Raw genomic sequence first — 20152 nt, 5'->3', positions numbered from 1 at the left:
CCTTGTGAGCAGTGATCAAGGTATTGATTAAAGAACAATACCATTGACAAACTAGAGTCTTGTCTCTAACCTTTGCACTTTTGACACACCCTACGTGTAGACATAACTCAAATACTGACAGAAATATTTCCACATCTATCGAGTCATATAGTCTTCATACTCGTTCCTCTGAAAGGAAGGTGTGAATGGCTCATGTTAGCTTGCTGCTCACTACAGGGTTTTGACCGTACCAGTAAAGTTTCTCTTCCACTCTCTTCTTCTTCCACTGACAGAGCAGCAGCATGCGGAAGGTCTTCTGGAAGGTCTTGTTACAGAGGGCGTAGCACATTGGGTTGACTGTACTGTTGACATAGCACAGCCAGTAGCCCAGGTGCCAGAGAGACACAGGGATGCAGTCAGAGCAGAAGGTGGAGATGAGCACCATGATGTTGTATGGTGTCCACGTCAGGATAAAGGCCAGCAGGATAGCACTGAGAGTCTGGGCAGCCTTCCTCTCCTTAATCAGCACCATCCTCTTCCTCTTGGTCAGCTGGATCTTCAGAGTGGTGTCTATTGGCTTGGAGGAGGAGGTGGAGGGTGGGGCACTCATAGAGTCAGCTGAAGAGAAAGATGATGGGGCCATGTTAGTGTCCCCATTCTTGCTTTGCTGGGCACCGCTGCTAGTGTCTTTGGGAACTGGTTTAAACTTGTAGGACACACACTTCTTGCTCTTCTGGGAGTTGGTCTTTGGTGGCGTGTGGAAGAAGTTGTTCTCCTCATAACTGCTGAGCTGTTCTTTATCACAGCCCTCTGCACCCGTGCTCTGCCTACACTCCTGGCAGGTGGGCTGAAAGGCCCCCGGGGACACGGGCCGCTCCTCGTCCTCCGAGGAGGCATAGCTATTGAAGGTGGTCAGCTGGTCAGTCTTGGACCACTCGTCGTTGGTGGCTGCTGCTGATTTGGCTGCATTGCTCCTGTTGGAGGAGGACCAGGAGGCCTGGGTTCTGTCCCGGGAGGCAGAGCTGAGCTGCTTGCAGTTGAAGCAGGATCTAATGATGGTTTTCTGGGGCTTGGTGACACCAGTGTCTGTGGAACTGTTGATGCCCTGGAGCTCAGCGAGGTCCTTGGTGCGACGTTCCGTCTCCTTGTAGATCCGACAGTACAGGATGGTCATGATTGACACTGGGATGTAAAACGCAGCAATGGCTGTCCCAAATGTTATCACTGGCTCCGAGAAGAACTGGATCTGACACTGCCTTTCAGGGACTGTCCTTTTCCCCACAAAATACTGCCAACACAGTATGGGAGGGGCCCACAGGATGAGGGACACCAGCCAGGCCATGCCTATCATGACCCCAGCCCGTTTGGGGGTGCGCTTGGCTCTGTAGGTCAGGGGTCTGGTGATGGAGAAGTACCGGTCAAAACTGATGACCAGCAGGTTCATCACTGACGCATTACTGGCCACGTAGTCCAAAGCCAACCAGAGGTCACAAGCCACACTCCCCAGTGCCCAGTATCCCATCAGTATGTAGGAGGTGTAGAGGTTCATAGAGAACACACCTATAATGAGGTCAGCTACAGCCAAACTCAGCAGGTAGTAGTTGTTGACTGTCTTCAGCTGGCTGTTTACCTTAAACGACAGCATCACCAGGACGTTCCCCACTATCGTAATCAGGCTCACGATGGCCGACACAGTTGCTATGGTTATGACCTCCCATAGACTGTGTGTGACAGGGTGGATGTCTGATGCATTGCCATTTATGGATAAGTTCTGTATTCCCCCACCTTCCATGTTGTTTCTCTAACGTTGTCCTTATTGTGGTATGAGTGGAATGGCTATGAGAGAGTAATCTGTTGGGTATGATGACATCTTGAGTAGGCTATCCTAGAAAGAAGAACAAATAAAGTGAGTTAATAAAATAACAAATGCAGTTTACAAGTGGTCTTTTCATGCAAAGGCAAACTCCATGTACAGTATATAAAATAAAGGGTAGTGCCATAAATAGTCACTAGATGGCAGTAATAATCAACAATCATCCCCATGTGAGTCTAGTAGTAAGTAGGGCAGCAATGCTCACACTGGCCAAATATGGGGTCCATTCACCTTGCAAAACATATTGTCAAGACAGTTTAAGACCTCAATGTAAATAAAGTGATAACAGCACCTAAAAAGTATGCATGTTTGTGCTGTGTCATATTAAAGTCTATTCTATTTTTGCTGCAAAAAAACTCAGGTAGAGCTGTGTCACACATGAATGTCTGTATGAACATTTTAGGGCCATTAGGTCATATAAGCACTCAGGTGTCTTTTGCTATAGTTCTTGTGTGGTCATCTAGTATGTAAAGATATGTGTGTCTGTATTGAGGTCTCTCACAGACAGTTTGTTACACTACAGAGGTACATTAGCAGACAAAGAGGCTTAGCAGATTGACACATGGGTCATTATAGGCAGTCTAGCCAAATGACACTTTTTAAATCCAGGTCATTAAAATAACTAGTCCGTTGCTCATCAATACCAGCAAGCATGTTTCTTGTCTGTATTAGATGGATATAGATGTCACAGTATTATCTCAGTGGCTCTCTGTAACCAGGGTGACGATGAAGTGATTGCTTCTGATTCTGAATGACAAACACTGATATCAGTGGAGCTAAATAAAATGTGCTTAAGCTTTGTACTGATAGAACAATCAACAAACAGACAAAAGATGACCATGACATTTCTGTCCCAGAGGTTGTTTGAATTGTCTGGCGAGGCGGTGGTTTTATCAGGGGTTTTCTCTGCCTCCTGGCTGAGTTTACCCAGCTGAAGAAGAGCAGGATCCCAGTTCTTGGGACACGTAGTGCGCCATGTGTACTGACCGGGATTGATAAAACACAATTAAACCTGGGCCTTTGCAGTTTCTCCACACACCTTTATGAGATGAATCCACCTCCGATCACTATGGCAGTGCTAAATCCCAAGGTCTTGGTCTCTATTTTTCTATCTGTTTTCCTGGCTTCAGCCTCTCCGCTCCTCTTCTGAATGGGCTGACTGGGATGTTTTATTTCAATGTCAAGACTGTTATGGTTTGTGATTAAGTAGATTGTAGATTAGCAACAAAATACAGGCTACCAGGCTACTGGAATTGTCCTTTACACTTAACACTTTTTCTCCAAAGTGACCTACAGATTCTGAAGTGTCATATGTCAAATGGCCTCCATGGTAATTGAACATGCAACCTTGGATTCGATTCTAACCAATTGGGTTAAAACAGAGGCCTATATACATCTAGCCCTGGAGACAGGAACTTCAAGTGCTCATTTCAGCGTTGCCCATTTCTTCCCGGCAGGTTATTCAGTGTAATGATCATGAACTCAGGCATTATGTCAATGGAACAGCAGCACCCTTAGAGACTGCGGAATGAAATAATGATTGGAGTGATTGGTATCATTTATTCTTCCTGTGTTTCTCTGTCACATCTGACAGCAATCGTTTCTCCTTTCATTTCATTTTGTTCTTGACAATACTGTAGGGAGGAAAAGAAAACCACATCTCTAATAATATTGAGATGAAGAAATGGTGTTGTTAAGAGAGATGTGAGCAACATTTAGTGAGTCATACTTGATCTAAACTGAGTATACCAAACATTAGGAACACCTTCCAGTTGAGTGTGAAAAACACACCAACGTTGCAGTTCTTGACACAAACCGGTGTGCCTGGCACCTACTACCATACCCCGTTCAAAGGCACTTCAATCTTTTGTCTCGCCCATTCACCCTCTGAATGGCACACATACACAATCCATGTCTCAATTGTTTCCAGGCTTAAAAATCATTGTTTAACCTGTCTCCTCCCCTCCATCTGTTTGAAGTTACATCAAGAAGGATCATAGCTTTCACCTGGATTCACCTGGTCAGTCTATGTAATGAAAAGAGCAGGTGTTCTTAGTGTTTGTATACTCAGTGTATAGGGTTGACTGTGTCTACTACCATACATCTAATAGGAGATGAGGATGGTAGCGTTTTTAGCATGTGCCATTGCCAACCTGTTCCTATGTTTGAAACCTGTGTCTATGTGTTACCATGAGCCTAAGTATGCAATGTCCCAGGTCATCTGCTAACCCAGTGTTTCTGGAGAACTTCCGACATGGGTAATGTCCATTTTGTTGAGAGGGGTTGAAGGTGGCATCACAGATGCTGAGTTTAGGGCCTTGTTAAATGGATATGCACTGTACACCTTGTCCATGATACTTAGGATCAATGGGATCACTCAGTAATGGAAGGATTCCCTTTATCATCCATAAAGTCGACACTTGCTTAGTCGTTCCCTTCCTCAAAACATCTGCATCATCAGTCTAGTGAGAGATCTTTGTGTCATACACCAGAAGGTCTTCAAATACATTTTGAGTCCTGCCGTAAGTTGTAACAATGGAAACATTGACAGTTCATTACATAAGACGCAGTATGGTGTGCAATATCTTGCTTAACTTGCTGTCTCAATTTTAGCTTTGCTGTCTCAGTATAACTATTATGATAGACTATCACATCCTCCATTTCTGGTCCTGGACACCTGAAAAACTCATATGTTATCCTCTCAGCCTTGGAAGATGAATCTATACTTTGTCAGTTCATCTACCAGTATTATTTTGACCCTATCGGGACCTATACTTCGGGTTAACTTCTCCACTCATTGGTATTCTGTTTCCACACAGTGGCAGCCTGAGGTCCACACAAATGACATTCCACTCACCACAGGGAGGCTCAGCGAGCCCTTGGATCGCCCTTCAGCTTATTACTGTGACATTTTATATCACTCACATAATCAACATCACAGCACTGGAGAGCCCAGGTATCACTTGACAGCTGTTTTTCTTCTTCTGTACTGTCCCTTTAGATGATGAACTAATCTGTCTCCCTCTCTGTATTTCTCCTTCAATCTATCTCTCTCTCTCTCTCCCTCTTATTATTTCTCCTTCAATCTATCACTCTCTCTCTTTCCCTCTCTTTATTTCTCCTTGAATCTATCAGTCTCTCTCTTTCCCTCTCTGTATTTCTCCTTCAATCTATCACTCTCTCTCTCTCCCTCTTATTATTTCTCCTTCAATCTATCACTCTCTCTCTTTCCCTCTCTTTATTTCTCCTTGAATCTATCAGTCTCTCTCTTTCCCTCTGTATTTCTCCTTCAATCTATCAGTCTCTCTCTCTCTCCCTCTTATTATTTCTCCTTCAATCTATCAGTCTCTCTCTCTCCCTCTCTTTATTTCTCCTTCAATCTATCAGTTTCTCTGTCTCCCTCTTATTATTTCTCCTTCAATCTATCAGTCTCTCTCTCTCTCCTCCTCCTTCAATCTATCAGTCTTCTCTCTTCAATTTCTCCTTCAATCTATCAGTCTCTCTCTCTCTCCTCTCTTTTATTTCTCCTTCAATCTATCAGTCTCTCTCTCTCCCTCTCTTTATTTCTCCTTCAATCTATCAGTCTCTCTCTCTCCCTCTCTTTATTTCTCCTTCAATCTATCAGTCTCTCTCTCTCCCTCTCTTTATTTCTCCTTCAATCTATCAGTCTCTCTCTCTCCCTCTCTTTATTTCTCCTTCAATCTATCAGTCTCTCTCTCTCTCTCTTTATTTCTCCTTCAATCTATCAGTCTCTCTCTCTCCCTCTCTTTATTTCTCCTTCAATCTATCAGTCTCTTCAAATCTATCAGTCTCTCTCTCTTTATTTCTCCTTCAATCTATCAGTCTCTCTCTCTCCCCCTCTCTTTATTTCTCCTTCAATCTATCAGTCTCTCTCTCTCTTTATTTCTCCTTCTCTTCAGTCTCTCTTTCCCTCTCTTTATTTCTCCTTCAATCTATCAGTCTCTCTCTCTTCCCTCTCTTTATTTCTCCTTCAATCTATCAGTCTCTCTCTCTCTCCTCTTATTATTTCTCCTTCAATCTATCAGTCTCTCTCTCTCTCTCTCTTTTATTTCTCCTTCAATCTATCAGTCTCTCTCTCTCTCCCTCTCTTTATTTCTCCTTCAATCTATCAGTCTCTCTCTCCCTCTCTTTATTTCTCCTTCAATCTATCAGTCTCTCTGTCTCCTTTATTTCTCCTTCAATCTTCTTATTTCTCCTTCAATCTATCAGTCTCTCTCTGTCCCTCTCTTTATTTCTCCTTCAATCTATCAGTCTCTCTCTCTCTCTCTCTTTATTTCTCCTTCAATCTATCAGTCTCTCTCTCTCTTTATTTCTCCTTCAATCTATCAGTCTCTCTCTCTCTCCCTCTCTTTATTTCTCCTTCAATCTATCAGTCTCTCTATCTCCCTCTCTTTATTTCTCCTTCAATCTATCAGTCTCTCTTTCCCTCTCTTTATTTCTCCTTCAATCTATCAGTCTCTCTTTCCCTCTCTTTATTTCTCCTTCAATCTATCAGTCTCTCTTTCCCTCTCTTGATTTCTCCTTCAATCTATCAGTCTCTCTCTCTCTCCCTCTCTTTATTTCTCCTTCAATCTATCAGTCTCTCTCTCTCTCTCTCTCTCTCTCTCTCTCTCTCTCTCTCTCTCTCTCTCTCTCTCTCTCTCTCTTTCTCCTTCAATCTGTCAGTCTCTCTCTCCCTCTCTTTATTTATCCTTCAATCTATCAGTCTCTCTCTCTCTTGATTTCTCCTTCAATCTATCAGTCTCTCTTTCCCTCTCTTTATTTCTCCTTCAATCTATCAGTCTCTCTCTCTCTCTCTCTTTATTCTCCTTCTCTCTCTCTCTTTATTTCTCCTTCAATCTATCAGTCTCTCTTTCCCTCTCTTTATTTCTCCTTCAATCTATCAGTCTCTCTCTTTCCCTCTCTTTATTTCTCCTTCAATCTATCAGTCTCTCTCTTTCCTCTCTCTTTATTTCTCCTTCAATCTATCAGTCTCTCTCTCCCTCTCTTTTTATTTCTCCTTCAATCTATCAGTCTCTCTCTCTCTCTTTATTTCTCTTTATTTCTCCTTCAATCTATCAGTCTCTCTCTCTCTCTTTATTTCTCCTTCAAACTATTTCTCCTTCAAACTATCAGTCTCTCTCTTTCCCTCTCTTTATTTCTCCTTCAATCTATCAGTCTCTCTCTTTCCCTCTCTTTATTTCTCCTTCAATCTATCAGTCTCTCTCTCCCTCTCTTTATTTCTCCTTCAATCTATCAGTCTCTCTCTCTCCCTCTCTTTATTTCTCCTTCAATCTATCAGTCTCTCTCTCTCCTCTCTCTTTATTTCTCCTTCAATCTATCAGTCTCTCTCTCTCTCCTCTCTTTATTTCTCCTTCAATCTATCAGTCTCTCTCTCTCTCTCCTCTCTTTATTTCTCCTTCAATCTATCAGTCTCTCTCTCTCCCCCTCTCTTTATTTCTCCTTCAATCTATCAGTCTCTCTCTCTCTCCCCTCTCTTTATTTCTCCTTCAATCTATCAGTCTCTCTCTCTCTCCCTCTCTTTATTTCTCCTTCAATCTATCAGTCTCTCTCTCTCCCTCCTTTATTTCTCCTCTCTTTATTTCTCCTTCAATCTATCAGTCTCTCTCTCTCCCTCTCTTTATTTCTCCTTCAATCTATCAGTCTCTCTCTCTCCTCTCTCTTTATTTCTCCTTCAATCTATCAGTCTCTCTCTCCCTCTCTTTATTTCTCCTTCAATCTATCAGTCTCTCTCTCCCTCTCTTTATTTCTCCTTCAATCTATCAGTCTCTCTTTCCCTCTCTTTATTTCTCCTTCAATCTATCAGTCTCTCTCTCCCTCTCTTTATTTCTCCTTCAATCTATCAGTCTCTCTTTCCCTCTCTTTATTTCTCCTTCAATCTATCAGTCTCTCTTTCCCTCTCTTTATTTCTCCTTCAATCTATCAGTCTCTCCCTCTCTTTATTTCTCCTTCAATCTATCAGTCTTCTCTCTCCCTCTCTTTATTTCTCCTTCAATCTATCAGTCTCTCTCTCTCTCCCTCTCTTTATTTCTCCTTCAATCTATCAGTCTCTCTCTCTCTCCAACCCTCTCATTCGCCATGAACTGCTTGCTCTGGAAGAAACACACTTTTATTTGATCATAAGGCAAAATTGCAGAAATGATCAAGTTCAAAGTAGCCTAACTGGCCTCACTCAAAAATATTGCTTCTGGTTGGCACCTGTCTCCATTTCCCACACCTGACGAAAGGGAATATGTGTGCTTGAGGTGTAAGCCCTTGTCTAGTAGACTGAGGGTCTCCAGAAAAAGCTTGTTCTCCTCTAAGGGCTGGAGACATAGGCCAGGCCACTCTCTCAGTCAGCGAGTTCCATGCCAGGAAGTGGAGTAATTCATTATGACTACTTTGCATGGACACTTGAGCGACAAGGCGTTCTCGAGTTCAGTCTCTGACTCACCAATGACTGTCTCTCGTGCCTAAATATACACACATGCACTCAGGCAAAAATGCATGCACGTACTATATCCAGGTACACATAAGCACACGGCACACGAGACTCAACGTATTAGGGCCAAAGAAAAGCATTGTTCCATTCCACAAATATTGTGTAAGCAATCGAGGAGGAAGAGCAGCTTGAGGGGATTGAACAAGGCAAGCACACAACTTCCATTTCCCCCTAGTCTCTCGTGGACAGACTACGCAAACATAAATGGTACTGTAGATCTGTCATGATACAACAGGATGCGTGAAATAACGAGGACCATTACTTCCAGTGCTTTAGACAAATCAGGATTTCGCAGGTGTTAGCATCTTTCGAATTTCGGAACAGGAGGTGACATTTGGCCCATAGACTTGTCCGTAACTTGCAAAGAGAGAGGGTGGGGCTCTCTGTTCCGGTTCTGATCCTCATTCTATCTCTTCTCTTTACACGATGAACCCAGCACTTAATCGAGCATCTGAACAATTACGTGAGACTTTAGTTCTGGGTTAACCAAGATTCATTTTCACCCAAAATGGCACAAAACATGAGTTATTATGGTCAGACTAACACCAGCAGTTCAAAGCTTGGGGACAGTTCACAATGCTCTAGCAAACACTAAGAATACTATGAATACTGATGATACATATGCGCGTTGTTGTCATTTATTTTGTTCTAAGCCTTCCCAAAACCATAGCCTTAACCTTAAAGGGGAATTTTAAATGTTTTCAATTTCATATTAATCATCTCCAGCGCCACCGTAACATCAACATACAGTATGTGAAAATTGCACTTTTCTGTGTTTTATAGGAAAAAAAAAACAGAGGGAGATGTGTTTCCATTGACATCATCGGCATACATCATATGATTTTACCAATTATGAATAGGCGGTGTCTAATTGTCTACTAATTGTCTACTAATTGTCTACTAATTGCCTAATAATTGTCTACTAATTGCCTACTAATTGCCTAATAATTGTCTACTAATTGTCTACCAATTGTCTACCAATTGTCTACTAATTGCCTACTAATTGCATACTAATTGTCTACTAATTGTCTAATAATTGTCTACTAATTGTCTACTAATTGCCTACTAATTGCCTACCAATTGTCTACTAATTGCCTACCAATTGTCTACTAATTGTCTACTAATTGCCTACTAATTGCATACTATTTGTCTACTAATTGCCTACTAATTGCCTACTAATTGACTACTAATTGACTACTAATTGACTACTAATTGCCTACTATTTGTCTACTAATTGTCTACTAATTGTCTACTAATTGCCTACTAATTGCCTACTAATTGGTTTAGGATATTATTGGAAACATCTTCTTCTATATTTCTTACTGCAAAATATAGAAACGAGCCATTTTAACATATGTTGGGGTGATGAATATGAAGTTTTAAAAAAGCAATGAAATGTCTAAACTGTTAACCTTTGAGTTGATTCTGTTTTAACCCTGTTAAAATTAACCCTCTTCCTCCATGAGTCAAAGGGCCAGATTCAAACCCATGCCGTGTCAGCGTGCATTGCGTCCGGCCCGCCACAGGAGTCGCTAGTACCAGATTGGACAAGAACATCCCTACCGGCCAAACCCTCCCCTAACCCGGACAACGCTGGGCCAATTGTGCGCCACCCCATGGGTCTCCCAGGTCACGGACGGCTGCGACAGAGCCTGGACTCGAACCAGGATCTCTAGCGGCACAGCTAGCACTGTGATGCAGTGCCTTAGACCGCTGCACAACTTGGGAGGCCTGACTACATATATTTCTACTGTATACAGTATTTGTGTATTTTTTATGGATTTGGCTGCCTTCTTTATCTTTGCATTAGTGTGTATGCATTTTAGCTCAACTACAATCACAATAAAAACCAGAAAGTGAGATGGATTCTAAGGGCTAGATTCAATCCGAAGCGTAAATTGAAATGAAATGGTCATTTTAGATTGAGCCGATTTATACAGCAATTATCATGAATCATGAATCGTCGCCAATGCAAGAACATTGCCTTAAATTTCAATCCTGCTGTAGTGCGGATCTTCTCTTTTTATTTGAGGTATTTTCCTATCTGCACCTCATTACATTGGTCAGGTGTGCGGTCAGGTGTTTATCAATGAACGGTATCTATGGCAGCGCTCAGAGTAGATCTCATGCTCATTACCCAAGTCCATTGGCAGTCAGCCATCAGCCTTCCACTGCCATGGCTTCTCTGTCCACCAGTCTCCACACGCACTGGCACTGACCACTCCTCAGAGTCACGTTTCCCTGCACTGCAGCTCTGCTTATGTTTGTGTGCTTGGGTAAAGCTAAAAGTGAATGGGGATGAGGGTGAGGGTGTGTTTGTGTGTGTGAGAGAGAGAGACAGAGGGAGAGACAGGGGGAGAGAGAGTGCACGTGTATGTTGTTCTGTGTGAGTGCTCTGGAGAGCGGTAGTGTAGTGGGTAGAGGGGGATTATATGCGCAAAGAGACAAATATCAGGTACAGTTTTCTGGATTATTAACCTCATGCTTAAGATAAATCAGTCCTCTAAAGCCATCTACACTCTGTGATGGTACATACAACTGGAGCTGGTTAACATGGTTTTCATCAATCTTTTCACATTTGTTTCATACCAATCATTTATAGCTTTTATGCATTATCTATCTCCTAATGTACCATTGAATTACCTTCAGTGGGTGCTAATTTTCTCCTTCAGCACACTAAGTGTCTTTTTACAACTGTGATGACAAACTTTGTAATGGCATTTCCATTCAGACGAGAGATGTAGTATTATTATTTCATTCATTTTATAATCAGTTTGATGGATATGACAATAGCTGTCTGCTGATGATACTCATGACCATACTGACTGTCTGCTGATGATACTCATGACCATACTGACTGTCTGCTGATGATACTCATGACCATACTGACTGTCTGTTGAAGATACTAATGACCATACTGACTGTCTGTTGAAGATACTAATGACCATACTGACTGTCTGCTGATGATACTCATGACCATACTGACTGTCTGCTGATGATACTCATGACCATACTGACTGTCTGCTGATGATACTCATGACCATACTGACTGTCTGCTGATGATACTCATGACCATACTGACTGTCTGCTGATGATACTCATGACCATACTGACTGTCTGCTGATGATACTCATGACCATACTGACTGTCTGCTGATGATACTCATGACCATACTGACTGTCTGCTGATGATACTCATGACCATACTGACTGTCTGCTGGTGATACTCATGACCATACTGACTGTCTGCTGATGATACTCATGACCATACTGACTGTCTGCTGATGATACTCATGACCATACTGACTGTCTGCTGATGATACTCATGACCATACTGACTGTCTGCTGATGATACTCATGACCATACTGACTGTCTGCTGATGATACTCATGACCATACTGACTGTCTGCTGATGATACTCATGACCATACTGACTGTCTGCTGATGATACTCATGACCATACTGACTGTCTGCTGATGTCTGCTGAATATACTCATGACCATACTGATACTCATGACCATACTGACTGTCTGCTGATGATACTCATGACCATACTGACTGTCTGACTGATGATACTCATGACCATACTGACTGTCTGCTGGTGATACTCATGACCATACTGACTGTCTGCTGATGATACTCATGACCATACTGACTGTCTGCTGATGATACTCATGACCATACTGACTGTCTGCTGATGATACTCATGACCATACTGACTGTCTGCTGATGATACTCATGACCATACTGACTGTCTGCTGATGATACTCATGACCATACTGACTGTCTGCTGAATATACTCATGACCATACTGACTGTCTGCTGATGATACTCATGACCATACTGACTGTCTGCTGAATATACTCATGACCATACTGACTGTCTGCTGATGATACTCATGACCATACTGACTGTCTGCTGATGATACTCATGACCATACTGACTGTCTGTTGAAGATACTCATGACCATACTGACTGTCTGCTGATGATACTCATGACCATACTGACTGTCTGCTGATGATACTCATGACCATACTGACTGATATACTCATGACCATACTGACTACCGTCTGCTGATGTCTGCTGAATATACTCATGACCATACTGACTGTCTGCTGATGATACTCATGACCATACTGACTGTCTGCTGATGATACTCATGACCATACTGACTGTCTGCTGATGATACTCATGACCATACTGACTGTCTGCTGAATATACTCATGACCATACTGACTGTCTGCTGATGATACTCATGACCATACTGACTGTCTGCTGATGATACTCATGACCATACTGACTGTCTGTTGAAGATACTCATGACCATACTGACTGTCTGCTGATGATACTCATGACCATACTGACTGTCTGCTGAATATACTCATGACCATACTGACTGTCTGCTGATGATACTCATGACCATACTGACTGTCTGCTGATGATACTCATGACCATACTGACTGTCTGCTGATGATACTCATGACCATACTGACTGTCTGCTGATGATACTCATGACCATACTGACTGTCTGCTGATGATACTCATGACCATACTGACAGTCTGCTGATGATACTCATGACCATACTGACTGTCTGCTGATGATACTCATGACCATACTGACTGTCTGCTGATGATACTCATGACCATACTGACTGTCTGCTGATGATACTCATGACCATACTGACTGTCTGCTGATGATACTCATGACCATACTGACTGTCTGCTGATGATACTCATGACCATACTGACTGTCTGCTGATGATACTCATGACCATACTGACTGTCTGCTGATGATACTCATGACCATACTGACTGTCTGCTGATGATACTCATGACCATACTGACTGTCTGCTGATGATACTCATGACCATACTGACTGTCTGCTGATGATACTCATACTGACCATACTGACTGTCTGCTGATGATACTCATGACCATACTGACTGTCTGTTGATGATACTCATGACCATACTGACTGTCTGCTGATGATACTCATGACCATACTGACTGTCTGCTGATGATACTCTGCTGATGACCATACTGACTGTCTGTTGATGATACTCATGACCATACTGACTGTCTGCTGATGATACTCATGACCATACTGTCTGCTGATGATACTGTACTGACTGTCTGCTGGATGATACTCTGCTGATGACCATACCATGACTGTCTGCTGATGATACTCATGACCATACTGACTGTCTGCTGATGATACTCATGACCATACTGACTGTCTGCTGATGATACTCATGACCATACTGACTGTCTGCTGATGATACTCATGACCATACTGACTGTCTGCTGATGATACTCATGACCATACTGACTGTCTGCTGATGATACTCATGACCATACTGACTGTCTGCTGATGATACTCATGACCATACTGACTGTCTGCTGGTGATACTCATGACCATACTGACTGTCTGCTGATGATACTCATGCCCATAACTATCTGCCTCTGAGGATCCATATTTTCTATCACCACTGGAACATTGTGTTACTGCTACGTCTCTACGTTGCATTCTTATTGTTGTCTGACTGTTGGGCTTATTTGATGGAACCTGGCTATTATAAATTATCCTCAATGTGTCATGACTCTCTCACACACAGCACTATCTCTTCCAAGGCCTGCATGGAAAGGACTTAGAGACTTTGTCAATACATTCAGGTGGACAACATACTCACAGTTTGCATCTACTGACCTTATTGTTGATGTATGAAACATGGGTAGGTAGGTATGCCCAAACACGCTACAGTCCAGCTTAAACGAAAAAGGGGCAATCAGGTGCTCGGCTGAGGGACTTGAAAATCCCAGAAGACATTCCTTACCCCAGGATACTTCTACTGGTGACTATCATCCATTACCCCAGGATACTTCTACTGGTGACTATCATCCATTACCCCAGGATACTTCTACTGGTGACTATCATCCATTAACCCAGGATACTTCTACTGGTGACTATCATCCATTACCCCAGGATACTTCTACTGGTGACTATCATCCATTACCCCAGGATACTTCTACTGGTGACTATCATCCATTAACCCAGGATACTTCTACTGGTGACTATCATCCATTACCCCAGGATAATTCTACTGGTGACTATCATCCATTACCCCAGGATACTTCTACTGTTGACTATCATCCATTACCCCAGGATAATTCTACTGGTGACTATCATCCATTACCCCAGGATACTTCTACTGGTGACTATCCAGGAGAATGAAGAAAAGGAGTGCTCTGTTGCTGCATAACCCTGGACAAACAAACAATAGGTTTATGTTTCGGCATGAATTACCTTCATCAGAGACTTCAATAGGAAAAGGTTGGGAGGCACCTATATACCCTTACAGGGGAGTGTCCCGCTCTTCATATCACTCAAACATGTCAATACTGTCAGTAGTAGTAGCAACTATACCGGTCATTCAAACAAGAGTATGATCATCATTCAAGATTCCTACACATACATTCCACTTGAATTACAAAAGACATAGAAATAAACAAAGAAGAACGTATTTACAAAAAAGATAGCTGTTCATTCAGGCCATTTGGCTCTATGCAATCTAAGCAGTCGATCCATAGTTCCTCTCTGTAACAATTTCCTCGCAAAATTATTGCACCCTTATTCCCCAGAATTTCAAGGCAGAGGCAGAGTTTGAAATATCCAATAAATGTCGTTCCACTTCATGATTGTGTCCCACTTGTTGTTGATTCTTCACCAAAAAATACAGTTTTATATCTTTATGTTTGAAGCCTGAAATGTGGCAAAAGGTCGCAAAGTTCAAGGGGGCCGAATACTAATATGTGCCACATGACAATATTAGAAAAGAATGGGTTAGATACAGCATTATTAGTGAATTTTTCTTCCCATAAACCTATAAATAAAGGAGCATAATTTGACGCTCCCATCGCTGTTCACTGGCATTGGAGGTAGAAAGAGCCAGCCATTTCCGTTCATGTCAAATCAAAACCAGAAGGGGGCAGTAGACCTTCAAGGGTGTGTATCTAAAGTGGGATAGGCCTTCTTTTTACATTCGGCATCAATCCATCAAGCGAAGTATAGTATTCTTTCTAACAGATATATCTAAATATATTTCAGGATGCTATGTATCCCTGGAAATAATCCAAATTCATGTAAACATTACCATTTTGAAAACACGGTAACACTTTATTTAGATAGTCTGTAGAGCATCTACAGATGGACTATTTACAGACTATCAGTAACATTTCAACTATCTACTAGTTCTAGCCCTAACCTTAACCTTAACCCATATCCTAAACCTAACCCTAACCCCTAACCCTAACCCTAACCCTACCACCAACCCTAACTTTAACCCTAACCCGTTATTCTAAACCTAACCCTAACCTTAACCTTAGTAAGCAGTTGCTTATCAACGGGTAGTTTATTGATAGTATGACCGTCTGTAAAGCATCTACAGATGGACTATCTGGACTATCAAAATAAAGTGTGACCGAAAACATAGCTTGTGCAAAAAAAGTTCTAAGCTAACATGTAGAATTGTTTTAAAATGGTCATACCAAGGATCATTTAGCTATTCGATTTTGAATTTTAAGACCTCCAAAGGTATCAACATTTTTTATATTTTTGGGGGGGAATGAAACATTGAATTTGGCATTATTGCTATTAGCCAATAGAAATGCATTGAATTCACTACAGATTCACTACATGCAACAACAGATAGTTCCCCAAAAATCTAAAAGAAGTCTGTTCTGAAGTTTCTGTCCTCTACATCTGAGAGATGTATGAAATTTCAGGAAAATATATATATATTGTTTTTATATGTACTGTATTCATCACCTTAATTTCCACAGAGGGGTCATATTAGTGTGTAGCCCAAACCGTTCAGACACTACAGACAGAAGTTGTCAGATGAGGCTGTACAGACTTCAGATGAGTCTTGTGGGACATCCTGGAGCAAAATGAAGAACACTATCTTATTTGTGAGAGTCCCATCTCTCAATGGAGTGGCCATAATAGTTTATAGGTCAAACCTTTCTGACGCTAGAGACGTTTTCATGAGAAGACCGATTTTCTGGATGTCTCATGGTCTGACAAACATAACTCTCGCTCTGCCACCTTTAACTGCAAATGCGGAAAGGCGATATCGGTGGATGAGGTGGATTGAGATGTAGCCCAGCAAAAACACATATCTCTGGCTTAAACAGACCGTTTTATTACGTTAATTAGATAACCTAGGGGCTGCAGAAATAGTAGGCCAAGGGTTAAGCATATTTTAAAACAGGCTTAACGCTTAACAAACACTTTGTATGTTTTTGTTTTAGACTTTTAACAGAGGCCCGGCCTAGTCGTTAACTCATATCCCAGCCAAAATGCCTTGCATTGCAAATGGGAAGAAAGCACTTACCATTGGCTCAACTTACCCTCATATTTAAGCTTATAGAGACCCCAACTGATATATAGAACAATTTTAAAATAATCTGCTTTGGTTTAGATATAAGCATCATGAATCCTCTAACACAATAAATGAATTTGACCTATGTTGCTTCGCACTGGGCACAGACGTCAGATCAATGTTTATTTTTGATTTACATTTGGTTGAGTTGTCAACTAATGTGAATTCAACATGAAATCAGCTAAACATTTCACCATGACATTGGATTTAGGTTAAAAGTTGGATGAAAAAGATACGAAATTCCACTACGTTGATTACTTTTAGCAAATCCAATCAGTTTTCCACGTTGATTCAATGTCATAGCATTGCATTTATTTGTTGAAATGTGGAAACATCATTGATTCAACCAGTTTCTTCCCAGTGGCTTACCACTTTTTCCATGTGGTTTCTTCCTTCACAGACTCAATGAAATGATGACCTCTTCCTAAATATTTGGTGAAATTATCCATTTTGTGTGTGGTTTCCTAGAAACATGGGTGGATTAACTTTCTCCTTTGGCTCAATTTTAACCCATTCTCCCCTATAGCAACTCTAGTGAACTCTGGTTCTGGTGATATACAGTCTATATATATATATATATATATATATATAAAGCCTTGACTTCTCCCCAGACACGATTCCTAATGGCCTCATAATAACATTGAGGTTCTTTTTGTTCCCATATGTGAGGCTCCAACGTCTTTAACACTACCACTGTCGCATTTGTCATGTCTCCAAGCTTGGCAGATCCTTCCTGTTTGTGGCAACCTATCCCTGAATATTTGATAGCCTTGTGCCTCAACACATTTCTTTAACACTCCACCAAGTTTGAGGGCTCTGCAAGGACTCGTTAAAATCACGCTCCACTGCTTAATCCTTTTTTGTCATTTTCATTCAGTCAAAGAGCAGAGCAGGGGATCGAGGGCTGGAAGGGTCACATAGCCCCTTCAATGGGTAAAATAAAGATTTATTGGGTTTGAGTGGTGGAGTTTGAGTGGTGGAGGAGTGTAACCTTAGGACGAGAGACAGCCGACAGTCAGTTAGTTGTACAGTAGCTAGATTTCTTGGGACCATTTGGAGACAAGTCCACTGTGTACTAAATTCAAATGAAATGCTATCATTGTTCTGTTGAGTTACAAGATAACAAGTTCTAGGGCTTTAGTGTTATTCTCTTTATTTGCCTTTTTTCTGCACCTGTCCCCTGCCTCCGGGGGAAAACGAGAGATAAAGAGAAGAGACACATGGAAAGGAGAGATAGGGGGAGGAGAGTTGGTTAATTAGAGGAGAATAAGAAAGCTACAAAGAGCCAGATGGATGTGAAAGGATGCAAGACTGGAGGAGGGAGGAAGATGAAGAAAATATGATAATAAGGAAAGGGAGAATAAGATTTTGAGAAAATATACAGAAGGATACATAGTGGGAGAGGTGTCAGGGATATATATATATATATGGGATGTACAGGGGGTGGAGTGCACAGTCTGCTGTCAGAGGAGAATATAGTGATGGAGGAAGAGGAAGATTAAAAGTGATGAATGGGGAGGAAAATGAAGTAAATGTACAGAAATGTGATGTGAGAGCAAGGTATAGAGACATACCGTGCATGTGCATAAACGTGACCTGAGATAGAGGTAGGACTTTTCCATGAGCTGCTACCTCCACAGGAAAGCTGTCTGTATGTAATTCATCAGTGATTCACTGTAGAAACCTAAATGTGTGTGCTGCTATGTGATACAGTTACCCTACGTGACTGCCTGTTCCTCTTCCACTGTAACTCTTTCTCTCTGTTTGAGCACCACCTAACTGTTCCTTTCATGAAGGTAAAAGGATGCATTAAATATACATGCTAAGACCTCTCAGACGTGCTCGCAGCAGTTTCCGCTCGCCTTTATAGAGGTCAAACTTCTGTGCATATAAAACCCCCAGAAGAATCACTTGTGTTCCTCTAGAAAAAGCAGAGCAAGCCACAGACACATACTCACAGTTGACTTTCACTATTCAAGCCCCGTTGCCTTCAGTGTGACAGCAGGATCTTCTTGATGTGTGAAGATAGATTCTCCCAGTTAATATTTAATCCCTTTGTTTTGCTCTGAACTCTCAAGGTTAATCTCAGGGCTGAAAAGTGTAATCACAACCCTGGGAAAGAGGATGAGGTCAGATATATAGAAGTCCAGATATATAGATCCCAGAGTGTAGAGTAATATTGTATGTCGGCAAGTAAAAGGCTTTAGTTGTCACCGTTGACAACAGAGGAGAGGACATCTCTTCAGAGAGAAAAAATGCCGAGAAATCAGTCAACTTAGCAGTCCAATGAAGAAAATGATCCACAAGTTGCATGGCATCCTTACTTTGTTATTTGTGAATTAACCAATGCTCTAGAGGAGTAGAGGAAGGTTTCTGATGAGGAGAGAGAGAGAGAAAGAGGAGGGATGAACTTTCCCCTGAACTGCTGTAGACTGGCTGGTGACGCTCACTCCTTTTCAGTGAAGTTGGATCTCAGTCAGTGTCTGTGGCAGAAAGGAAAAGAGATGATGCTTGATCCCTGCTAATACTACTGTCCTCCCTGACAGACACAGATGTAGCTGACGCGAGCTGGGAGGAGAAATTCCCATAGGGCTGATTGGTTCATCATGTTTCGGGACAGTGAGCATGCAGCCCAGCCACGGAGCCAAGAAGAGAGGGAGGAGAGAGGGGTGGATCTGAGGGGAGGTTTGGAAGGTGAGAGCAGAAGGGAGAGGAGGGGTGTGACTGGGCAGGAGGGGAGGTGGGGGGTGGTGGTGGGGGGGTGATGGTTTATCTGCATTTCTGTGAGTACGCACAGCACTAACGAGCAGAGCAGAACCGTCTCACACAGAGTGAGCCCGTTAATTAGCCTAAGGGCACAGCTATTGTCTCCTCCCCAAAGAGCAACAGGGAGACACAGCCCAGGTTATCAGCCATGATTGGTGTCTGTGTATTGAAACAGCTTTGGGTGAGCAGCGCCTATCACTGACTCCAACTGTAGATTTCTGTGCCGCTCCATAAATCCCACTGCTTTTCCCCTTTTTACAAGCAGCGTTGACCTGGACTGGCTAGATAAGGATGTTGCTGAGGCTACAGCGTTTCTCCATGGGACCTTTGTCTGTGTCTTTGTTCGCCCGCATGGCTGGCTTTTTAACTAGATGGGATACAGCTTATCTCAGAAATAAAATAGAAACTATTTTAGACGTCAATATGACATGAACTGTATTCCATCTAGCCATGACCCGGCTGCCGTGTGGAGAAGCATTTGTTGGGCATTATTAGTAGTGAAAGGCTAGGGCTGTGGCTGTGGCAGGGCTTTATCAGAATAAACCCCTTATGTCTTATAATCCTGACGATAGGTGCTGATCTGTCCCATGT

General features: G+C 42.1%; 1 protein-coding gene across 1 annotated transcript; it reads right to left on the bottom strand.

The window, feature by feature from the left end:
- Window positions 1–80: 80 nt before the first annotated feature.
- Window positions 81–19270, bottom strand: LOC118362455 (muscarinic acetylcholine receptor M5-like). The gene is made up of 2 exons (XM_035742796.2): window positions 18754–19270; window positions 81–1864 (listed from the first exon to the last, which is right to left on the bottom strand). Exon 2 carries the CDS (start codon window positions 1769–1771, stop codon window positions 191–193), a length of 1581 nt encoding a protein of 526 aa, XP_035598689.1. The 5' UTR covers window positions 1772–1864; window positions 18754–19270; the 3' UTR covers window positions 81–190.
- Window positions 19271–20152: the final 882 nt, after the last annotated feature.

This window comes from Oncorhynchus keta, chromosome 29 (assembly GCF_023373465.1).
Source record: "Oncorhynchus keta strain PuntledgeMale-10-30-2019 chromosome 29, Oket_V2, whole genome shotgun sequence".
Classification (NCBI taxonomy): domain Eukaryota; kingdom Metazoa; phylum Chordata; class Actinopteri; order Salmoniformes; family Salmonidae; genus Oncorhynchus; species Oncorhynchus keta.
This window is presented reverse-complemented; position numbering and strand designations above follow the sequence as displayed.

Coding starts and splice junctions, on each gene's coding strand:
- LOC118362455 (XM_035742796.2), bottom strand. CDS start 1,771: ATGGAAGGTGGGGGAATACAGAACTTATCCATAAATGGCAATGCATCA.